The following is a 19,504-nucleotide window of genomic DNA, read 5'->3' as shown; positions in this document are numbered from 1 at the left end:
TCCACATCTCTATAACACCCTGAACACAGGAGCTGCACAATTAATCCTCAGTGGCTGATGGGAGGATGGACACTTGTTGATCTTAGTCTTGTGGATATCACTGCCCAGGGCCTTCTTGGTACATGCAGCCCTGACCTCGCCTTTGTCCAGCCTTTGCCTTCTGTGTTTAGCTTATGCTTGGCACAGAGGCCCACGGGAAGACCCCTAGCCTGGCAGAACATCCTAGACATGCTGCTGGCTTGCAGCATCTGCTTCAAAGCCTTTCAAAGAGATTAAAAAGAAATTATCCATAACCAATATGGTCTCGTAGCAAGATGAATGTTGCAGGAAATGGGAGTCTGCGCAGGAACAACTTCCTTGTCTATGACGTCTGCAGGGAGCAGGGCTCAGCGCAACCCCCCACAGTGTTTGCTGGGAGCCCTGGGCTTCTCCTTATCCTGTTCCTCCCCTGCTCTGTGTGGGTCTGGACCAATCCCCTGAGCTCGCAGATGCCACGTAAACAGAGCTGTGCATGCGCGGGCGCGCGTGCGCACACACACACACACACACACACACACACACACACACACACACACACACACCACTGCTTGGGAAATCCCCACATCTGGCTCTCACGTGACTGAGCTATGCCCAGAAAGCAGCAGGACAGGGGAGGACGGAGTTAACCCTTTGGCACCTCAGTGCAGGGGCTCTGGCTGATGCTAAGCTCCATTCCAGGGAGGAGCCTGGAGGAGGCCTGGGCTTAGATGCTCAGATGGTCCTGTTCCTGGTTCATTGCATAAGCCGAGCAAGGTCAGGTCATTTCTCTGGGTCTGCTTGGTCTTCCCTGGGGATGTGAAAAGGCTATTCTTTGTCCTGTCAATCCTGGTCCACCATCAACCACTGGGGGTTCTTCTGGATGGATACTCCTTCCCCAGGGGAGGCCACAGTCGGCTATCCAGAGAGTACCTCCTAATGCCAGGCACCTGCCTGGGCGTGGGGCCACTGTCCTATAATCACAGTCAGGATTCACGCCGTCCTTTCACAGGTGAGGATAAGCATCTCAGGAGACCCTTAGAGGATCCTAACGATAAGGAGGTTGGTGGTGGCTCTTGGGGCACGTTCTGTTTCTTTCCAGCCTAGGTGCTGCAACTCTATAGAGCCAGCACCCCTGAAACACACCACACAGTAGGTACTCCGGGACACACCAGGACACCTATTGCTGCGACTGGCCAGATGTCTTCTGCACAGTTGCTCCTTCCCTGTGCCCCGCTGGCTGATTTAAAACCTTTGGTGAACCAGCTGCAAGAGGCCCCGAGCTTCCCCAGCAGATCTGTGTGTCTTGCACAAAGACTCCAGATCACTCCACTCCAGCTCTGTTGTGGCACTGGTGACACTGTATTAACACCATTGTTGACACGCCCACCACTCCCACCAACTACGGGAAAGTCTAATGCCAACATTTAATCAGAAACTTGCTTCCTATCCAATCAGCTTCCAAAGGTACCATTCCTGTCTCACCCCCAAGGCCGGCTGCCATTAGTGTCCACTGGCCACTGACCTAGAAAAGAGAGCACAGCCCAAGTCTTGGAGAAAGGTGGAGAAGGGCTCCAACCCACGAGCAGGAGCTGTGCTACAGGCGCCAACTCTATTTCCAAGCCCGGGTCCCCAGGCGGCACTGCTGCCCTGGTGCGAGACTCCAGCTCCAACGTGAACTAAATCCATCTTCCTGCCAGATGCTTGGGTCACCCTTGGAAACAAGATCCAGAGGGCAAAGCAAAGGCAGTCAGGGAAAGGCATTTTTTATTTTTCCTTGCAAACTTCTAAGTTTTCCTAAAACTTTGGAATTTTTTTTTTTTTTGCCTTCACATTTCAAAACTGACCAATTCTAGACAGGCCCTGGGCCAATCAAGTTATTCACGCCACATTTCTGTTTCTAAACAAAGTAACTTTAGATCAGAAAAAGGTGCTACAACAATAAGTAATGCACATTTTCCCCAAATCCTTGTTTTTCCGTTGGCTCCGTTACTGGAAATGTTGCCCGTTGTCACATGTCTCTGAACCAGATTGCTGAAGGCAGGAACAAGTTGCCTTCTGGCTGGGGGCCGTGGTGGGAAGCATTTCTTTGCTGGACCACAATTTGGGTGTCTCCTCCCCACGGGAACAAAACCTTGTGAGTTTTAAATAAAAGGCAGAGACGGAGACTCGTCATGGCCTCCTGATGAGGCCAGATGGGAAGGACCCTCACAGGGCCCTTCTCCAAATGCTGGCCTGGCATTTCAGGGAGAAGAGGCTTAGAACTCTGTCCTTTCACAGGTCCCCCATTCCTGCTCCTCCAGGCCACTCCTGACTCAGGAGACATGAAAGCGCTTTCCAAGAGCAGCCCTGTCTGTCCAGTCACACTCCATCTTGGGGACACCAGCACTCCTGCCACCTCGCTGCCCGTCTTCCCTGATCATGGTGATTGGCCCACATCCAGCACAGAACCCTGGTTTGGTTTTGGACTTGTGAGGAGCCTGACAAAATGCAGAGGTCACCCCCAAGGTGCTGATTCGGTGGGCCTGGGCAGCGCCTGGGACCTGCATTTCACCGTACAGGCCTCTGCCCACTCCTTCCCTTCTAGAACAACTTCCTATTTTCCCAGCAGTGATAGGTACGGGAGTGGGCAGAGAGCGAAGCAAGCAGGTCAGAGGGAATCAAGGCTCCGGGCTAGCTGTCTGGATTCCAGGATGGGGAAGCACTCCCCTGTCCTGCCTCGCCCTTCCCTGCCCAGGCTCTGGGTCCAAGCCAGTCGGGCAGAGGGGCTGCTGCCTCAGCTGGGTGTCGTGGCGCGCGCACACGTGAGCAGCATCACTTTCTCCATCGCATCACTGCCACATGGGCTGGCCGTGGAGTTGCCAAACCAATCAGCCTCCTTTCATTTCCAATTAGATGACTTTGAACTCCAGGGTTGACATCAGGCAGAGGACCCAGTGCCATGAAAATAAAAACTGTTTAAAAACACCACCCTGGGTGAGAGGTGCCAGAAGCCCGGGCCTTTACAAGACACGCTTACTTTGGGGATGGGCTGTGGGAGGGTTCCAGGAAGATCTTGGCCATGTTCATGAAGCAGCCTGGGCCTTTCTTGCTGAGGACGGGTGGCTCGGGCAGACGAGGAAGCCCTGGAGATGGCTCTGAAAGGTCTTGCTGCACTTCCTTCAAGGCTTTCTTTCTAGAATTATCTCCTGTCATCCCCTTCCCCAGCAGCCTCTTTACCTCTGCCAGATGAACACTTTTCCTTTCTTCAAACTTCTCAAACTCAGGCTGGGGAGCTGGTGCAGGGGTACAGCACTTGCCTAGCACTTGCCTTTAACCCCAGCACCACTGAAACAAACAAATTCTCCGTCTAGACCCACATCTGTGATCCTGGCAGTCTCTCCCACGGGGGGACCCTGTAGGTTCATTCCAATCTCCTGCACCATCTCCAGTCTTCCCCTACTCCTTGTGGATCATGGTCCTCCTGCCTGGGGTGAGCTGGGGAATCCCAGGCAATGTCCCGCCCTCTCAGATGTACTCCATGGCACCTGCCCAAGAAACACCCAAGTGAAAGGAAGACCTCAGGACCCCTACTCCAGGGGAAGGCAGGCTGCTGCTGGCAGCTTGTCCCTATCCATCTCCTCTGTGGCTGGTGAGCAGGGCAGGTACAGAAGGAGACAGAGAGCTGGTTCTGTCCTGTGCCCTTCTGGACCTCATTTCTTCCCCAAGATGGGCCTCATTTCTTCCCTCCAGGCCTTCTTGCTCTTAGTCACAGTGGCCCTAGATTCAGCAGCTGGTGGGACCAGGTTCTGCCCAGCCTGTACCCCAGGCTGGTAGCAGCCCCCCTCTCATTTGTATCTGTAAGAGGAGGGCGGGACTAACTTCTTGAGATAGAGGAACTTTTTATAGTAGCCAGTACTATGGGCTGGTCTTATTCTAAGCAAATCCACTTTATTAAAAGCCAAACCAATAAAAAAAAAAAAAAGAGAGAGAGAGAGAGAGAGAGAGAGAAAGAGAGAGAGAGATTATGGGGCTATTAGTCATGCCTTGTATAGAGACTCTTTACCCTATTAAGAATTTCCTTGTGACCAATGAGTTCTTTCTAGAAACCTGGCAGGGGAGGTGCGCTCTTGAGGCAGGCCCCTCTCAGTCTAAAGAACTTCCAGTCCTGGACACCAGTGGACCCCTGGGCCCTGGAATAGGAGGGCTCACACATCAGTGGGTCAGAAGGGCCAGATGTGAACCCTGGGTCTGCCTGGCCAGCTGACCTTGGGCAAGCTCCTTAACCTCCCTTTTCTGGCCTATAAAATGGGGACAAACTAGGCGTGGCGGCACACACGCTTGTAATCCCAGTGACTCAGGAGGGTGAGGCAGCAGGATCACAAGTTCAAGGGCAGCCTCAGCAACTTATCTGTTGTAACAGTGGCCCACTTTATGCCTAGAATATACATACCCCTTGCTGCTCTGCCACTGAGACTTATTTTTAAAAGGACATGTTCCTTTCTCTTTCTCTCTCCCTGCTCTTCCCTAATCTCCTCCACTCTAATCTCAAGAGAAACAGGATTACTTTTGTTCCCCATCCTAGGCAGATTAACCTGTCCTTAAGTACACACCCACCACAGTAATCCAGACTTTGGGGATGGCACCAGAAGATCTTGGGAATGACTGTCTCCTAAATAAATAAGTGAATTACAACTCGACAGAGAACTCGCAGAATGTAGCCTTTGAATCACCTCTTTAAAAGCCCTCTGTTGCCTCTGATGGGCAGAATCATAGCCTCTGGAACAGGAGTCTCCTGTGCTTCTCCTTTGCTAGCAAAGCAATAAAACTTTTTCCTTTTTCTTAAAACCATGTTCTTGTCCCCATTCATTGGCAGTGGGGACAAGGGCAGAGATTTTGGTAACAGCGAGGCCCTAAGCAACTTAGTGAGACTCTATCTCAAAATAATAATAATAATATCATTATTATTATTAATGGGCTGGGCATGTGGCTCAGTGGTTAAACGCCCCTGGTTCAGGGCAGTTAGGAGATGAGGCTTGCTCAGCCCTCTCCTGTCTGAGTTGCTGCTGGAGGGGACAAGAACCAAAGGTGGAGCTCTGCAGATGGAAGTTAACCTCTCCTGCTGCCTAGCCTGCTTAAGGCCCTATAAAAACCATGTAACCGGGTGAAGGCTTCCTCAGTGCAGGCACTTCTTGTTTGTTACTTTCATTTCCAGCCTCAAACACATGGCCTGATAAAGTGCTCCCATGACCTCCATTTTAACAGATTAAAAAACCCAGGCACAGGGAAGTTAAGGACTTGCCAAGGTCACACAGCAGGCAGGGATGGGATATGAAACTAGGCATTCCTGCTTCAGTCTGCATTTTTTTTTTTTTTTTTTTTGATTACTGGGGATGGAACTCAGGGGCACTCAACCACTGAGCCACATCTCAAACCGTTTGTGTAGTTTATTTAGAGACAGGGTCTCACTGAGTTGCTTAAAGCCTCACTGCTGCTGAGGCTGGCTTTGAACTTGTGATCTGCTGGGATTACAGGCATGCTCCCTGTGTCTGGAAAACCCTGTATTCTTAACTTGACAGACCACTCAGCAATGACTGCATGTAAGTTTTGTCTCCTCTGGGGCTCAGAGAATGGAAATACATGCTAGTTGATTTTTTTTTTTAAACATACATTCTCTTCTATAGCAATTTATTTTATTTTGGATGGTGCTGGGGATGGAACGCAGGGCCTGGAGCATGCTTCACCACTGAGCCACACTCTCAGCCCCCAGATGAATCTTTTGACTCTCCAGTCTAAAATACGGTCAACTTCTCCCCTTCTTTCATAACCCATCAATAATAAGATGATAATAAAGCTAACTCAGGGCAGAGTGAGGTTCAAACCCTGCTTGGTTTGACTGATGCCAAAACCTAAACACTCAACCCCAGCAACTCTGCTCCTTCGCAATGGAACAGCATCAACGCTGATCTCATCACCTCAGCCCAATAACACCAATTAATGATGCTGCCTGGCAGCGGGGCTGAGCTCACTGCTTTTCCAAGGAGAAACATAAAGTAAACAGGACTTCACGAGGAACATCGACGCTTGCCTAAGAGAACAGACTTGCAACACTCTTGAGCAACCAACCTCATTTGCATTTAAACGAGCTGGAGCTCCTCACAGCTTCCTTGGTGGGATGGAGCACCTGGCCCTCTGCCTGGCTGCTGTCGCAGGGCCACGACGATCTGAGAGGCTCATTGGCCACCTGCGCCCCCTTGTGGCTGGTCTCGGAACTCCACACAGCTTCCTGCAAGGCTGTGCGATGGGTGGGGGGGTTCCTCTCTTCACAGGTCTGCAGAAGCCCTGCTTTGGACCTGCTCTGGCCTCTCTGGGCTCCAGGAGAGCTTCTCAAGTTGGGGAGCACTCATAGATAATAACACTAGGTCCCCCCCGCTGCCTGGCATGGCACAAAACCCTCTAAGTGCGTTGCCTCACTGAGCTCACTGAGCTCGGAACGTGAATGTCCCTGCCAGGTCACTGTTTCTACGGCTATGCATTTTACAGGTGTGATGGTCAGTGTTAGGTGTCAAGCTGGCCAAGCCACAGTCCCAGGTGTGCTACCACTAATCCAGGTGTTGCTGAGGAAGGTAGTTTTGAAGTTGTGATTAAATCACTTGACTTTGAGTGAGGAAATTTATCTTAATAAATGGGTGGGCTGAGCCAGTAAGGTGAGAGGCCTCCAGGACGGGGCTGAGGCTCCCCTGAGGACATCTCCCTGGGGAAATCAGCTCCAGCTTGCACCTGCACTCCAGCCTGCCCTTCTTCACGCCAGTCATTACAATAAAGGCCTTAAAATCTCTGCCCTGCTGATTCCACTTCTCTTCCACCTTGACTGACACAACAGAACAGGTAAGCTCAGAAGTGAAAGAGTTGTCCAGGGTTATGTGACTGGCACACTGGGGACCTGAGAATAGGAACTCAGGCAAGTGACTCAGATGCCTCTCAACTTCCACGCATCCCATCAGTGAGGTCCACCCAATACCAACGGTCTTACCCTCCACTGAACTCCTCTGCCATCCCTACTGGTCTCCTCCCTGTGGGTCTCCACTTACCAACCAGAAAAATCATTCTATAATCAAAATCAGATCACACCAGGTGAGGTGGTGCATTCCGGTAGTCCCAGTGACTCAGGAGGCTGAGGCAGGAGGATTGCAAGTACAAGGTAAGCCCCAGTAACTTAGTGAGACCCTGTCTCAAAATAAAAAGGGCTGGAGAAGTAGCTCAGTGGTAAAGTGCCCCTGGATTCAATCTCCAGGACCAGAAAGAAAGAAGAAGAAAGTCAGATGATCACATTTACCCCTCAATTCAGAACACTTTGGTGGCTCATTTTACTCAGGGAAAGTCAAAATTCCTCAAATGGCCTTCAGCCCTTTCAGTGGGTGCTGCTCCATCTCACCCCCCTTAGTCACATCTCTGCTCTCACTCCTATTACCCTGCCATCCCCGATTCTCCACTCTGGTTACAAGCCCTATGAGCAGCCAGCAGACCCACCCTGGGTCCTTGCACCTGCTGTGCCCCTGGCTAGGTGACCATGTGGCTTCAGAAAGATATATATTTTAATTTTTAAACTTATTTTTATGCAGTGCTGAGGATCAAACCCAGTGCCTCGCGCATGCTAGGCAAGTGCTCTACCACGGAGCCCCAGCACCAGATATATCTTTATAACCTCAACACCTCGCAGAGTGCCTGGCGGACAGCTGGCGCTCCGTGTGAACTGAAGTATCTGGGCTATCTGGGCTGCACACAAGCCACACTTAGTCCTCCTCGGCCACCTCTTTGCATGTGCTCTCTCTGGATTGTCAAAGTGTGCAGCACTCTGCCCCACATCAGGAAAACTCCTCTTTTGTCCAATGTCCCCAATTTGAGGCAGACTGACATCTCTTTCCTGACCCTGGCAGGTGGCATTCAGGGACACCTTCATTTTTCTGTTAACTCCCCTGTTCAACAAGCCAGTGGCCATGGTGCTGGTGAAAGCCCTGCAGCCCAGGTCTTTGCTCTTGAGGAGATAGGCGACAGTAAGCAAGAAAACCCACAAGACAACTGATGGGTGGCCAGTGATATAGAAGGAGGCAGTGACCTGAGACAGCAGCCAGACAGTGGAGGATTGGCGTGGCTTTGCTGAAAGGTGATGATAAAGCAGAAATCCTAAGAAGGGATCAGCCCATGTCAAAGATGGAAGAAGAGCGTCCCAGACAGAGGGAACAGGAAGTTCAAGATGTCACAGAGGAATGAGCTTGATGTGTTTAAGGCACAGAGGGTGACCATGCGTCTGAGCAGGATGGACTCAGTGGGGTTTTGTGTGCGGGGTGAGGATGGGGGCACAAGACGGTAGAAGCCAGGTTAGGATGGCGGGCAAGGGCCAAATCATAAGGGCAGTCCCTGGGGGAATTCAAGCAGTCAAGTGCATTATTTGGTATGAGCGCCCCCTAGCTGTGATGTGGAGAAGGACGGGAACAGGTAAAGGTGAAAGCAGAGACCAGGTAGGAAGCTGGGGCCTTCTAGAGAAAGAGGGTTAGCGATGGTGGAGGTGGGAGAAGCTGGTGGCTCTGGAGGTCAAACTGGCAGGTCAGAGAAGCACAGGAGCCCTACATGATGGACTTAAACAACAGGTGAATGGTAGCAGCTCCTGAGAGGGGGAGGTACAGGGAGCAATCAGGCTCATGGCAGGGAGGAGCACAGGTGACTGTGGGACCACGCTCGCTGCCTTCCAGTTTTCTAGGGCACATTCCCTCTCCTCCATGAGGCTGCAAACTGCCTCCTCAGTTGAGTCCACCCTGTCTGACCCTTGCTTCAGAGGCTCTATGCTTGAGCAGGGCATGGTGGGAGCGTCTGTGGTCCCAGCACTCATGGGGCCAAGGTGGGAAGATAAGCAATGACTCTAGGAAGCTTCATTACAGAGCAGGGCAGAGCCCTACACATGCACTCAATTCTATACTTCCCCAGGACTCTGGGCAGTTACCCCCTCTGAACCTCAGGTTTCATTTACAAAATGGGAACCCCCCCACACACCATGTGATATCACTCAGAGTAGCAAGTGAGGAAACATGTAAAGTTCCTAGCACATAGTAGATGCTTATTAAATCATAACGGCTAGCACCTTGGGAGAGCTTCCTAGGAAGCAGGCAATGTTCTAGGCATACTTATGGATATTAATGGAGCTGGCCTTCACTATTACCAAGAGGTGAAATTTACCTAGTGTTCTTCAAAGAAACTGAACCAATATCATGGGGACATAGAGAAAAAGAGATTTATTTTAGGTATGGAGTGTTGGCGAATTTGAACACTGAAGGTGGGGTTTGGTAGGTAGGAACCTGAAAAAGAGCTTCAGCAGAGTTCAAATGTAAGTTGCTGGCAGAACTCCTTGCTGGGGGTGGGAGTAGGGTGTCTTTGTTCTAGTAAGATCTTCAACTGATTGGATAAGACCCACCCACATTAGGGAGGGTAATCTGCTTTACTCAAAATCCACTGATTTAAACGTTAATCTCACCCAGAGACATACTCACAGGATATATCCAGCCTCACAGAACATTGAAAATAAAGCTTGACCAAATATCTGGGGACAATGGTCCATTCAAGTTAGCATGTAAACCACACACACACACACACACACACACACACACACACACACAGTTAACCATCAAGAGGTAGGCATAACTGTTATCCTAATTTACAATTAAGAAAACAGGTACAGGAGGGTAAGAAATCTGCACAAGGTCACAGACAAAAGCAGTCAGACTCTCCTGCTTGGCTCCAGCACTGGCACTTTCTACCACGACACTAAGTGGCCATTATCATAAGCATACCAAATGTAAATTAAATTTCTCCATCCATCCTTTTCCTGGCCTGAAGGCAGAAGGCACAGAAACTGGAGGAGGATTTTCCTGGGGGAGGCAGCTTGGGTGGGGCCCTGGATTGCTTAGGAAGCCACTCAAAAGCTAAGCTGTAGGAGCCTGGGGTGTGGAGTAGGGACAGAGGACCTAGCTTTTTCAGGGGGAAACAGGTTCAGAGTGGAAAATGGATTTGTCTAAGATGACAGTTGAGCCAGGAGTAGGTCCCAGGGCTTCAGAAGGTGATGATGACAATGAGGGTGTCTACCTGGTAACTTAGGTAGTTAGTTATGTGCTAGGGACTACTCCTCAGTCCCCCTCCCAGGGCTGAGAATTGAACACAGGGCCTCACACAGGCTAAGCTAACACTCTGCCGGGGAGCTAAATCCACAAACCCTTTGCTAGGGGTTATTTCACATTAACTTCTTTAATATTTTGCATGTGACATGTATTCTATTATCATCTTTGTTTTAAAGAGAATGAGGAAACTTCAGCACAGAGAGGTTAAGAAATTTGCCTAAGGTCATGCACAGGAAGAATCTGAACTCAGGCTCAACCAGTATACTATACCTCTGAGGCCCAGGGCAGGTTTCTTGGGGGGGGGGGTGTCATGACACTACACAATCTCAGTCTTGTACCTCCCTCCCTCTCAGCTCTCCCAAATGGGCTCTGCCTGGAATGACAGCTGAGATGAGGCCACAGTCCCTCAGCTCCTCACCCTCCTCTTCATAAGAGGAAATGCCCTTCTGCCCCAGTGGGCGGGCAAACCTGAACCCGAGACACCTACCTGACAGTCATGGACACACCTCTCCTCACAACCGATGGGTCTCAAACAGGTACACAAATACACTTGAATACAGACTCCAGCCCCCACCACCAGATCTAGCCCAGCTCACTGGCACACACCCCTAGCCTTCACACCCAGACAAGTAAATGTACCCCTTGAGCACACAATTATCTGGAGGACACATGTCCACCCCCAACACACACATCACTGCACAACTTTCCTCCTCCCAATGAGCAGGTAAGCAAGCACTTGTATGCTTAACACATAAAAACGGTACTCACACTCACAAACACAGCAGTTACATCTATCCCAATTCACATGGCAGTTGTGTGCTATCATTCGAGGCACACGAACCTCTTCTTGTACCCAGACCAAGGCACCTGGGCACAAGAGCCGTTGCCGCAAGTCACTGCCTACATTCTCAAGGGCCAGACCCCTCAGATGGCTGCCCAAGGATGCAACATCTCACAAATAATGGGCCACACACGGGTAACATAGATTGCTCCAGCTTGTCCCTGCCCCACCCCCAGAACACAGAGCCCTAATTCCTGGGGACCACACCCCACACCCCTGCATTTGCCATTTGAAAGAACAGTCTCGCGCACCCCTAGAGAACTCTTGACCCCAGCGGTCAGCGCACAGCACGCAGCGTCCGCCAGTGGACTTGCCCCACCTCGCTCTCCTAGTCTCCGCCCACTTCGCAAACTCTGGGAGGGCCTGGGCACCTGTTAGGCCTGCGCAGAACCGGCTGCCCCCTCCCACGCGTCTCGCCCGCCAACAAGCCGAGCCCCCAGCTTGCAGCAAGGAGAACGCGCTCTAATCTGGGGGTGGGGAAGGTCCACCATACAGGCGCTAAAAACTCAAGTCACTCAAGGATGACTCCTTTCCAGTCCTCATCTCCCTTCTGGGGGGGGGGGGAAGGCCCGTCTCTATATTAACCCTTCCATCACCGCCGCACCACGGGAAGGAGCTGCCCAGCAGTGGCCACCGCAGCCCGGGGGAAGGGGGAGGGATCTGCCTGCCATCGTTGTGGGGGCTTGGACCCGTCACGAGACAACCCCACACTCTCCATGCATCCACCCCCGCTCCCACCCAGGAGCCCAGGGGACCCGGTGGGAGAGATCTCAGGGGGCAAGGGCTCAGGAGGGGGCACAAGGAATATCCCTGGCTTCTCAGGACCAAAGCGCCAGCGGACAAGGACAACCCCCCAGAAAGTCCTCCGCAGGATCAGACGGGCACATGCAAGGGGCAGAGAGGTTGGAGAGAAAAACGCCCGGAGGCTCCCTTACCTGACTTCCTCTTGGAACTGCCATAATCTCTGAAAAAGAAGCAACAACAGACAGACATGGTTAGATTTCGGCGGGTTAGATTTTTAGGGCTGCGGGTCTCAGGCTGCCGGGGCACCCACGAGCGGGCTGCGGTCGGTCCCGGCGCCTCTGCTCATGTGATGCCCGCGGCTCAGCAAGCCGAGCGCTCCGCAGCTGCACGCACTGCGCGCGGCGCTGCCCGCGGGTGGCCCCGCCAGCCCGGCCTCCGGGAGCGATCGCCCCGCCCCGCAGCCTGCACCCCTGACCGCCACGCCCCAGCCCGGCCCGCCAACGAGGGTTCACCTTCCCCATCCTCGGAGGACCAGGGAGTGCAAGCCGCTGCCCAAGCACTTGGTGAGCAGGGAAACTGAGGCTCCAAGAAGCAGGTTGCTAACACCTAGACCCGGACCTGCGCTGTGATGCGGCTCCCCACCCCGGGAGCGTTCTGCCTCCCAGTTCTTTCCATCACTTGCCCCATCCCACTCAGTCTCCTAGTCACGACTGAAATGTCACCTGCTCGATGCGTTTTCCTCAACACCCCCAGCCCCTTAACAGATTTGTGTGACCTTGTTATTTTTATTTTTCTTCTGGTACTGGGTATTGAACCCAGGGGCAGTCCACTTCTGAGTTACCTCCCTGGCTATTTATTTTTGAGCTATTTATATTTGAGATAGGGTCTCGCTATATTGCTGAGATTGGCCTTGAACTTGTGATCCTCCTGCCTCAGCCTTCCAGAATTTACAGGGAAGTCCCACCCCCTTGACCCTTAGATTAAAGTGTGCCTTAGGGCACACTATGGCTCCTTTCCTCCCCCACCCACCACCTTCTCCTGGGCCCAGCAAAGGTGAAGGATAAACACTGGCTGTGGGGTCAATGTTGAACTCAGCCTTTCTTCTTAAAGGCTAAGGCTGGGCAATCTGGGCAGTTGGTGGGGTATAACACCCTGCAGGGGTAACTGGGAGGCCAGGAGTGGTAGGGATGGGGGTTGAATTTCTGAAGGAGTACTGGATTGAAAATCTATCACTGACAACAACTGTTAGATAGAGGGAGGGAGGGAGAGGGAGAGAGAGGGAGGGAAGGAGAGGGAGAGAGGGAGAGAGAGGGAGGGAAGGAGAGGGAGGGAGGGAGGGAGGGAGAGAGAGGGAGGGAGGGAAAGAGAGGGAGAGAGAGGGAGGGAGGGAGAGGGAGGGAGGGAGAGGGAGGGAAGGAGAGGGAGAGAGAGGGAGGGAGGGAGAGGGAGGGAAGGAGAGAGAGGGAGGGAGAGAGAGAGGGAGGGAGGGAAAGAGAGGGAGAGAGGGAGGGAAGAAGAGGGAGGGAGAGGGAGGGAGATGAAAGAAAAAAAAAATAACTGTTAGATGACCTTAGACTCTTACCCCTCCCAACCTCCACTCCTGGCTTGGAGGCTCCCATGTCCTCCAGGGAGAGATTAACCCAGATTCAGGATCAGGCAGGTTTCCCAAATCCTGCCCCCACACCTTCCCCAATCTTCAAGGGACTCAGGAAGGAGAGTGGCTTTCCTAAACTGAACTTCTGGACCCCTGAGATGCTTTGGGTTTTTGTTTTGCAGTACTGGGAATTGAACCCAGGGATGGGTGCTCTATCACTGAGCCCTTTTTATTTGAGACAGGGTCTTGCTAAATTGCCCAGGCTGACCTTGAACTTGAGATCCTTCTGTCTCAGCTTCAAGAGTCGATGGGATTACAGACATGTGCCACTGTGCCCTGGCTTACAGTGCTGAAGTTGTGTTAGCACGCAGACACTGGCAGGCTGCCATGGGGTCTATCTGGAGACTGGAGGAAATACCTCCTTGCTGTCCATCTTTGGTCCAAACTAGTCAACTAGATCTGCCTGCTGGAAAGGAAGTCTCTTGGAGAAGGGACAGATCACAGGCCAACATCAACCTCATGAAGACTCTGAGTTCCCATTCTAGAGGCCTAGGGATGACCTAGGCCACTGGGTGCTTGTTAAGCTGCAAGGTAATCCACCTGTACAGCCAGGGATGACACTCCCATACACAATCTCCTATATTTCCCAAAGTCTGGGCTCTGAGCCCGTTACACTGGAATGCTAGGACAAAGTCTAGGAAGTTTTTCATTTCTTTTTTTTATTTTTGTTTTTTTTTAGTTGTAGATGGACACAATATTTTTTTTTTAATTGCATTTGGGGAGAACTTTCTTTTTTTTTGAGAGAGAGGGGAGAGAGAGAGAGAGAGAGAGAGAGAGAGAGAGAGAGAGAGAGAGAGATTGAGATTGAGAGAGAGAATTTTCTAATATTTATTTTTTAGTTATCGGCGGACACAACATCTTTGTTTGTATGTGGTGCTGAGGATCGAACCCGGGCCACACGCATGCCAGGCGAGCGCGCTACCGCTTGAGCCACATCCCCAGCCCACACAATATTTTTATTTATTTATTTTTATGTGGTGCTGAGGATCTAACCCAGGGCCTCACACATACAAGGCAAGTGCTCTACCACTGAGCTAATCCCAACCCTAAAAAGTTTCATTTCTAATCCCTATTCTTCCCCCTCATCCTGTCTGAGAACCCCCTTGGTATGCCAACCCTCCAGCCACACTAAGAGGAAGGGGTTATCATCCCCATTTTTCAGATGAAGAAACAGGTTTAGCAGTGCCCAAGGTCACCCAATGGGGGGAAGGGCTGTTATTTATAAACCTACCAGCAGGAATAAAAAATGCTGGATGAGAATCTGTTAAAACTGTTTCTCCAAAAGGCATCAGGAAAGGGGGAGGGGGAATCCCCCAACTTCCAACCAACATGTTCCTCTTTCTGAGCCAGAAGGGAGGCTGGGCAGACACTGTCCAGGTCTGCCTGGCAATGCTGTCTTGGAGCTCAAGCATGGGGAGGAGATGACAATCAGGTGGCTGCATCCACCCAGGGGGCTCTCTGTGCCCAAGGAGGGAATTAGCTTTTCAGGTTTTTTTGCTGAGCAAGGCTGGGCCACCAGGGAAGGGCAGGGAATGACTGGCAATGAGGAGCTATTCTCTGTCCCACCATTTTCCTGCTGGACCTGCTGGGAGAAAACTCTTGGGCTTGGGACTTCACAGCCACCCGACATTCCTGGGGACACCAGCAATCCAGACAGAGGGTCACTTCCTCACAGTAATGCCCCCTTCTCCCCATTGTTCGTGCAGCTGTGGGCTGTTCAGGATTCTCTTCTAGCTCCCAGTAGAGAGGTAGGGAGGCTATTCCCTTGTGACAGGGGAGTACACTGAGGCTCCGGAGTGCACAAGGGACATAACTCATATGCCTCGAGTGGCTTTGTGCCAAGTACCACATCGGTAAGTCTCAGCCTGGCCACTCAATGTAATCATCTAGAAAGCTGGCTAACCCCCACCCCCATTACCTTCATCTCCAGAAAGCTTCCCTGGGGATTCTGAGGCTCGCCAGTGTTGCATAATCTCCACTGGGCCCCAGCCACCCCTAAGACACATCCACACTAAGTAAGAACAGTGTGCTTGGCAAGCCAAAGAAGCTTCCAGACAAATCCCTTAGCCTGCCTGGCCTTCAACCAGAGTGGGGAGCCCACCCCACCAAGGGCTTCTCTATCGCTCCCTGCAAGTGGAGCAGTCTCTTCTTCTTGCAGGTGAGAAAAACAAGGTTTAGAGACTGGGGAACTGGGTCAAGGTCAGGGAGGGCTGGGTTGGGCAAACCCCCAGTGAACACCCCTCCCCCCAGCAGTGGGTGCCAGAGTGGAAGGCAGAGCCCTGGGGCCTGACAAGCACGTGGGGTTAATGAGTGAGGCTGAGCGCTTGTGGTGGGGGCAGCCAGGCTGAGACTGAATGGCAGGATGGCAGGCCGAGGAATCCTTCACTCGGTATCTGGCCTCCAGCCCAAGCAGGCGCTGCCCTAATAGGAAACCTCTTAGAGGTTTCCGGTTGGGCACCTTTTAGCAAAGCCATTTTGTATTTTTAGCTGCCGAATATGCTGAGAAGCAGCTTAGGTATCCAGAGGCTGGGAATCCCCCCAACCCTCACATACCATGTGCCCCCGCCCCTGGCACACTCACCCCCAAGGGCCTTGCAACCAGTCCTGGCCTGGGCAGGAGGGCAAGGCCCTCTATTGGGGTCCAGTTCCCTCACAGCTCAAGACCCCCTCCCACAACCCTTCTTTGCTCCAAGGCTTGCCATGAGCCATGCTGACAGCCCCAATCCTACCAGTGACTCCCCTCCCAGGAGGTCACAGTCTAGCCTCCTTCCGACTTGCTGCTGAATCACCATCTCCCACTGAGCCATAGGAAGAGAGGAGGGTAGGGTAGGGCTAGCGTCTCCCTCTAGCAATGCTGGAAGCTAATGTAATTGAAAAGGCCTCCCAGCCTGTGTCTTGAAGGCCATTTGGCCTTCTCCCCAGCTGGTCCAGGGACAGACTAAGACCATAGGCATAGTGACCAATGGAACCAAGAAAACAGGAACATGGAACTTACAGGGCTTATACTGGACAAACTGTGACTGATGGTCCACAGGTCTGGTGGGTTAGAGAAGAGAGGCGGTGAAATTCCTCCAACCCAGCACCCTATTCGAATCTATCCAAGGTCGCCTAGAGCCCTACTCCCCAACCCCATGTGACAGCATTCATCCCTAGGCCCTTCCTCCTGGGAGATGCATCAGCTCTGCATGAGGACAGCCAGTCTGCAGTTCTAATCCGAGCTATTGAGGTACTTCTTTCATCCCTGAGCCTCTATTTCTCCAAATGCAGGATGAGGACAGTCACAGAACCTTGAGCTTTGAGGAGGAGAAAGTGTGCAGCATGCAGAACGGGGCAGCCTGGCGGGACACGCAGTGTAGGAATCAACTCTGATAGCATTCATTCTTCTTTCATACCTGGACGCTGTGTCCAGCCTTAGTTGCTACCCAGATGGCAAAAGCCTGTTGAAACTTGGCTACTACAAGGGCATAGTGGCTCATGCCTGTAATCCCAGCAACTTGAGATTCTGCAGCAGGAAGATCATAAATTCAAGGTCAGCCTTAGCAATTTCCCCTGGAATTATCTATAAAAGACCTGGGATGTAGCTTGGTGGTAGAATGCCCCTGGGTTCCATCCCCAGTACCAACAAAGCAAAACAAATCAAAACTTGGACCCTACGGATCCCTGAAACTCTCTGGATATTGGTAAGAGATTGGTGGAGCTGGGTGATCCTATTCCTGCTTTCAGAGTTTTCACGGACACCAAGACAATCATTGGTCTCTGTCCAGTACCAAACACTGGGAGAGCCTAGTGTTTTTGTGTTGAGATGGGGTCTTGGGGCTGGGGATACACCTTAGTTGGTAGAGTGCTTGCCTCCAATGCACAAGGCCCTGGGCTCAATCCCCAGCACCAGAAGAAAGAGAAAGATAGGGTCTTGCTATATTGCTCAGGCCAATCTTAATCCCCAGGGCTTAAGTGATCCTCTTGCCTCAGCCTCTAGAGTAGCTGGGATTATTGGCACTGTGCTGGGCTAACAGGACATATGGACCCTTCCCCGGAGCAGGCCCTGCATCTTCGTGCTAGCACACACCTGGAAGGAGTGGCTTTCTTCCTTTGCTTTCTTTCTTTTTTTTCTCCTCTCATTTCTCTTGCTGAGACATGATGGGCTCCTTCTCCAGGCATTCAAGTGCAGCAGTTGGTGTGGGAGAGTGAAGGGTATTTAATTCCTGCCCTCTGTCCACCTGCTTTTGCACTGACTCTCCTCTTTCACCCTCCCCTGGAAAATTCTGCTAGGAATGTAGCTCAGTAGCAGCTTGCTGGCCTAGCATATGTAAGACGCTGGGTTCCATCCCCAGAGAGTTAAAAAAGAAGAAGAAGAAAGAAAGAATAAATTCCCAGTATCCAGTATTTGGCCTTCAGTGCTCTAAAGTAGGCAGAGCAAGTATTAATCCATTTTATGAATGAGGAGACTCAAATCTGAGGGTTTAAGTGGCTTTCCCAGGCTCCTGAGGCTAGATGGACAGTCCTGACCCAGAATGTTCTCCATGACCCAGAATGTTCCCGATAGGCCTGCCGGCCAGGGACCGAGCTGCAGGAGGGGATGCCCTAGCAGCAGGCAGAGGGCTGTCCCTGGGGAAAGGAGGTGCCATCCTGTGGTCAAGGTTCCCAGAGTGAGAGGCAAAGGCGGGAGCTAAGGCAAGGGAGGGAGGAGGAAAGCCCACTCCAGTGTCCCCAGTTCTGGGAAGGGGGCGGAGTCCCTGACAGTGCCATTCTGACTGAGCCCCACAGCCTGGGGCTCCCGCCCGGTTCTCCCTCCACAGCAAGCGCCTTGGCAGAGGAGGACACATAGACTTCCAGTCCCGTGTTCTGTCCCTGCTGTCTGCTGGCTGACATTGGCCACGCGGCCTGGGATGCCCGTCTGCAGGGCCTGCTGCTGCTGGGAACTGCTCGAGAGACTGGCTGGGTGCCAGATAGCTGACTTGGGGTGACCTTGAGAGCCACACGGTGGCTGGGGACATGGGCACTAGAGTAGGAGGGCTGGAGAGAAAGCTCACAACCTTGGCCAGAGGTTAACCTGAAGGAGATACATCCTCATGATTTTGACCACTTTTTGAGCTCCTTTTGTAGGTGGGGCTGTTGAACCCAGGGGCACTTTATCACCGAGCTATGCCCCCTGCCCTTTTTAGTTTTGAGATAGGGCCTCACTAAGTTGCCAAGGCTGGCCTCAGACTTGCAATTCTCCTGCTTCATGCTGAGTTGCTGGATTACAGGGTGCACTGCCAACTGCCAAGCCTTTTCCGTTTTTTTTTTTTTTTTTTTTTTTGGTACTGGGGATTGAACCCAGCGTAACCACTGAGCCACATCTCCAATTCTTTTTATATTTCGCTGAGTTGCTTAGGGCCTCATTAAATTCCTGAGGCTGGCTTTGAACTTAAACCCTCCTGCCTCAACCTCCTAAGGTGCAAGAATTACATGCCCAGCTTCCAACAAGCATTTTAAAAACAGAATAGATAAGAAATAATCAAGGAGTCCCTCATGGGCAGGCTGTATTGTGAAGCTCTGGTTTCAGGTGTCTGACTACCTACCTATCTTTCTGTATTGGGTTGTGATGTGAAATTTATTTCTTATTGTGGCAGAAAAATTTAAAAAATACCAACAAATCCTCTGGGTTTAAGATTGTCCACTCCTAAAAGACGTGACTCCCAGTGACCCATGGAGCTGTTGTAAGGATTCTAATCCTCTGGGAGACCCATACAGCAAGACCAGCATGTTCTTCCAAAGCCAAGTTAGGAGGGTCTGAGTGAAGGGGCTTCAGGTCAGCTGGGGTCTGGAGAGAGCCAGGGGATTTTTTCCGCTCCTCTTAACCCCAAGCCAGGCTTTTGTTCTGGCTTTTGAGGGCCTTTTCACGGAATGGTCTGGAGAGGCAGCGACCTCCAGGCAAGACAGAAGAGGGGCATGAATGCCGTTCTTTGCCCCCATTTGTGCCCTGGTCTAAATTGTTGCACTGAGGGCTCTTGTGTTTAGCAAGAATCCATCCTTTCTCTGCAGGGCCTGTGTTTTCCTGGCTTCTGAGAATGGGCCCCATTGTGACCCTGCGGCTAGCCCAGAGAGGCCAGATTCCTGGCCTGG

The 19,504-nt window shown here is 51.9% G+C and overlaps 1 protein-coding gene across 7 annotated transcripts in view; it reads right to left on the bottom strand.

Moving 5' to 3' along the window:
• Positions 1–19,504, bottom strand: part of Sh3pxd2a (SH3 and PX domains 2A) — a 219,364-nt gene that overhangs the window by 72,688 nt on the left and 127,172 nt on the right. For 4 of the 7 annotated variants that reach the window (XM_078015409.1, XM_078015529.1, XM_078015474.1 and 1 more), the window contains exon 6: positions 11,937–11,965. In XM_078015409.1, coding sequence (XP_077871535.1) covers positions 11,937–11,965 — 29 coding nt within the window. Of the gene's footprint in view, positions 1–11,936; positions 12,150–19,504 lie in introns of those variants that run through there. The other 3 variants (XM_078015641.1, XM_078015718.1, XM_040273226.2) reach the window with 2 other exon arrangements.

Source organism: Ictidomys tridecemlineatus, chromosome 1 (assembly GCF_052094955.1).
Source record: "Ictidomys tridecemlineatus isolate mIctTri1 chromosome 1, mIctTri1.hap1, whole genome shotgun sequence".
Taxonomy (NCBI): domain Eukaryota; kingdom Metazoa; phylum Chordata; class Mammalia; order Rodentia; family Sciuridae; genus Ictidomys; species Ictidomys tridecemlineatus.
Note: the sequence above shows the minus strand (reverse complement) of the source record. Positions and strands in the feature narration are given on the sequence as shown.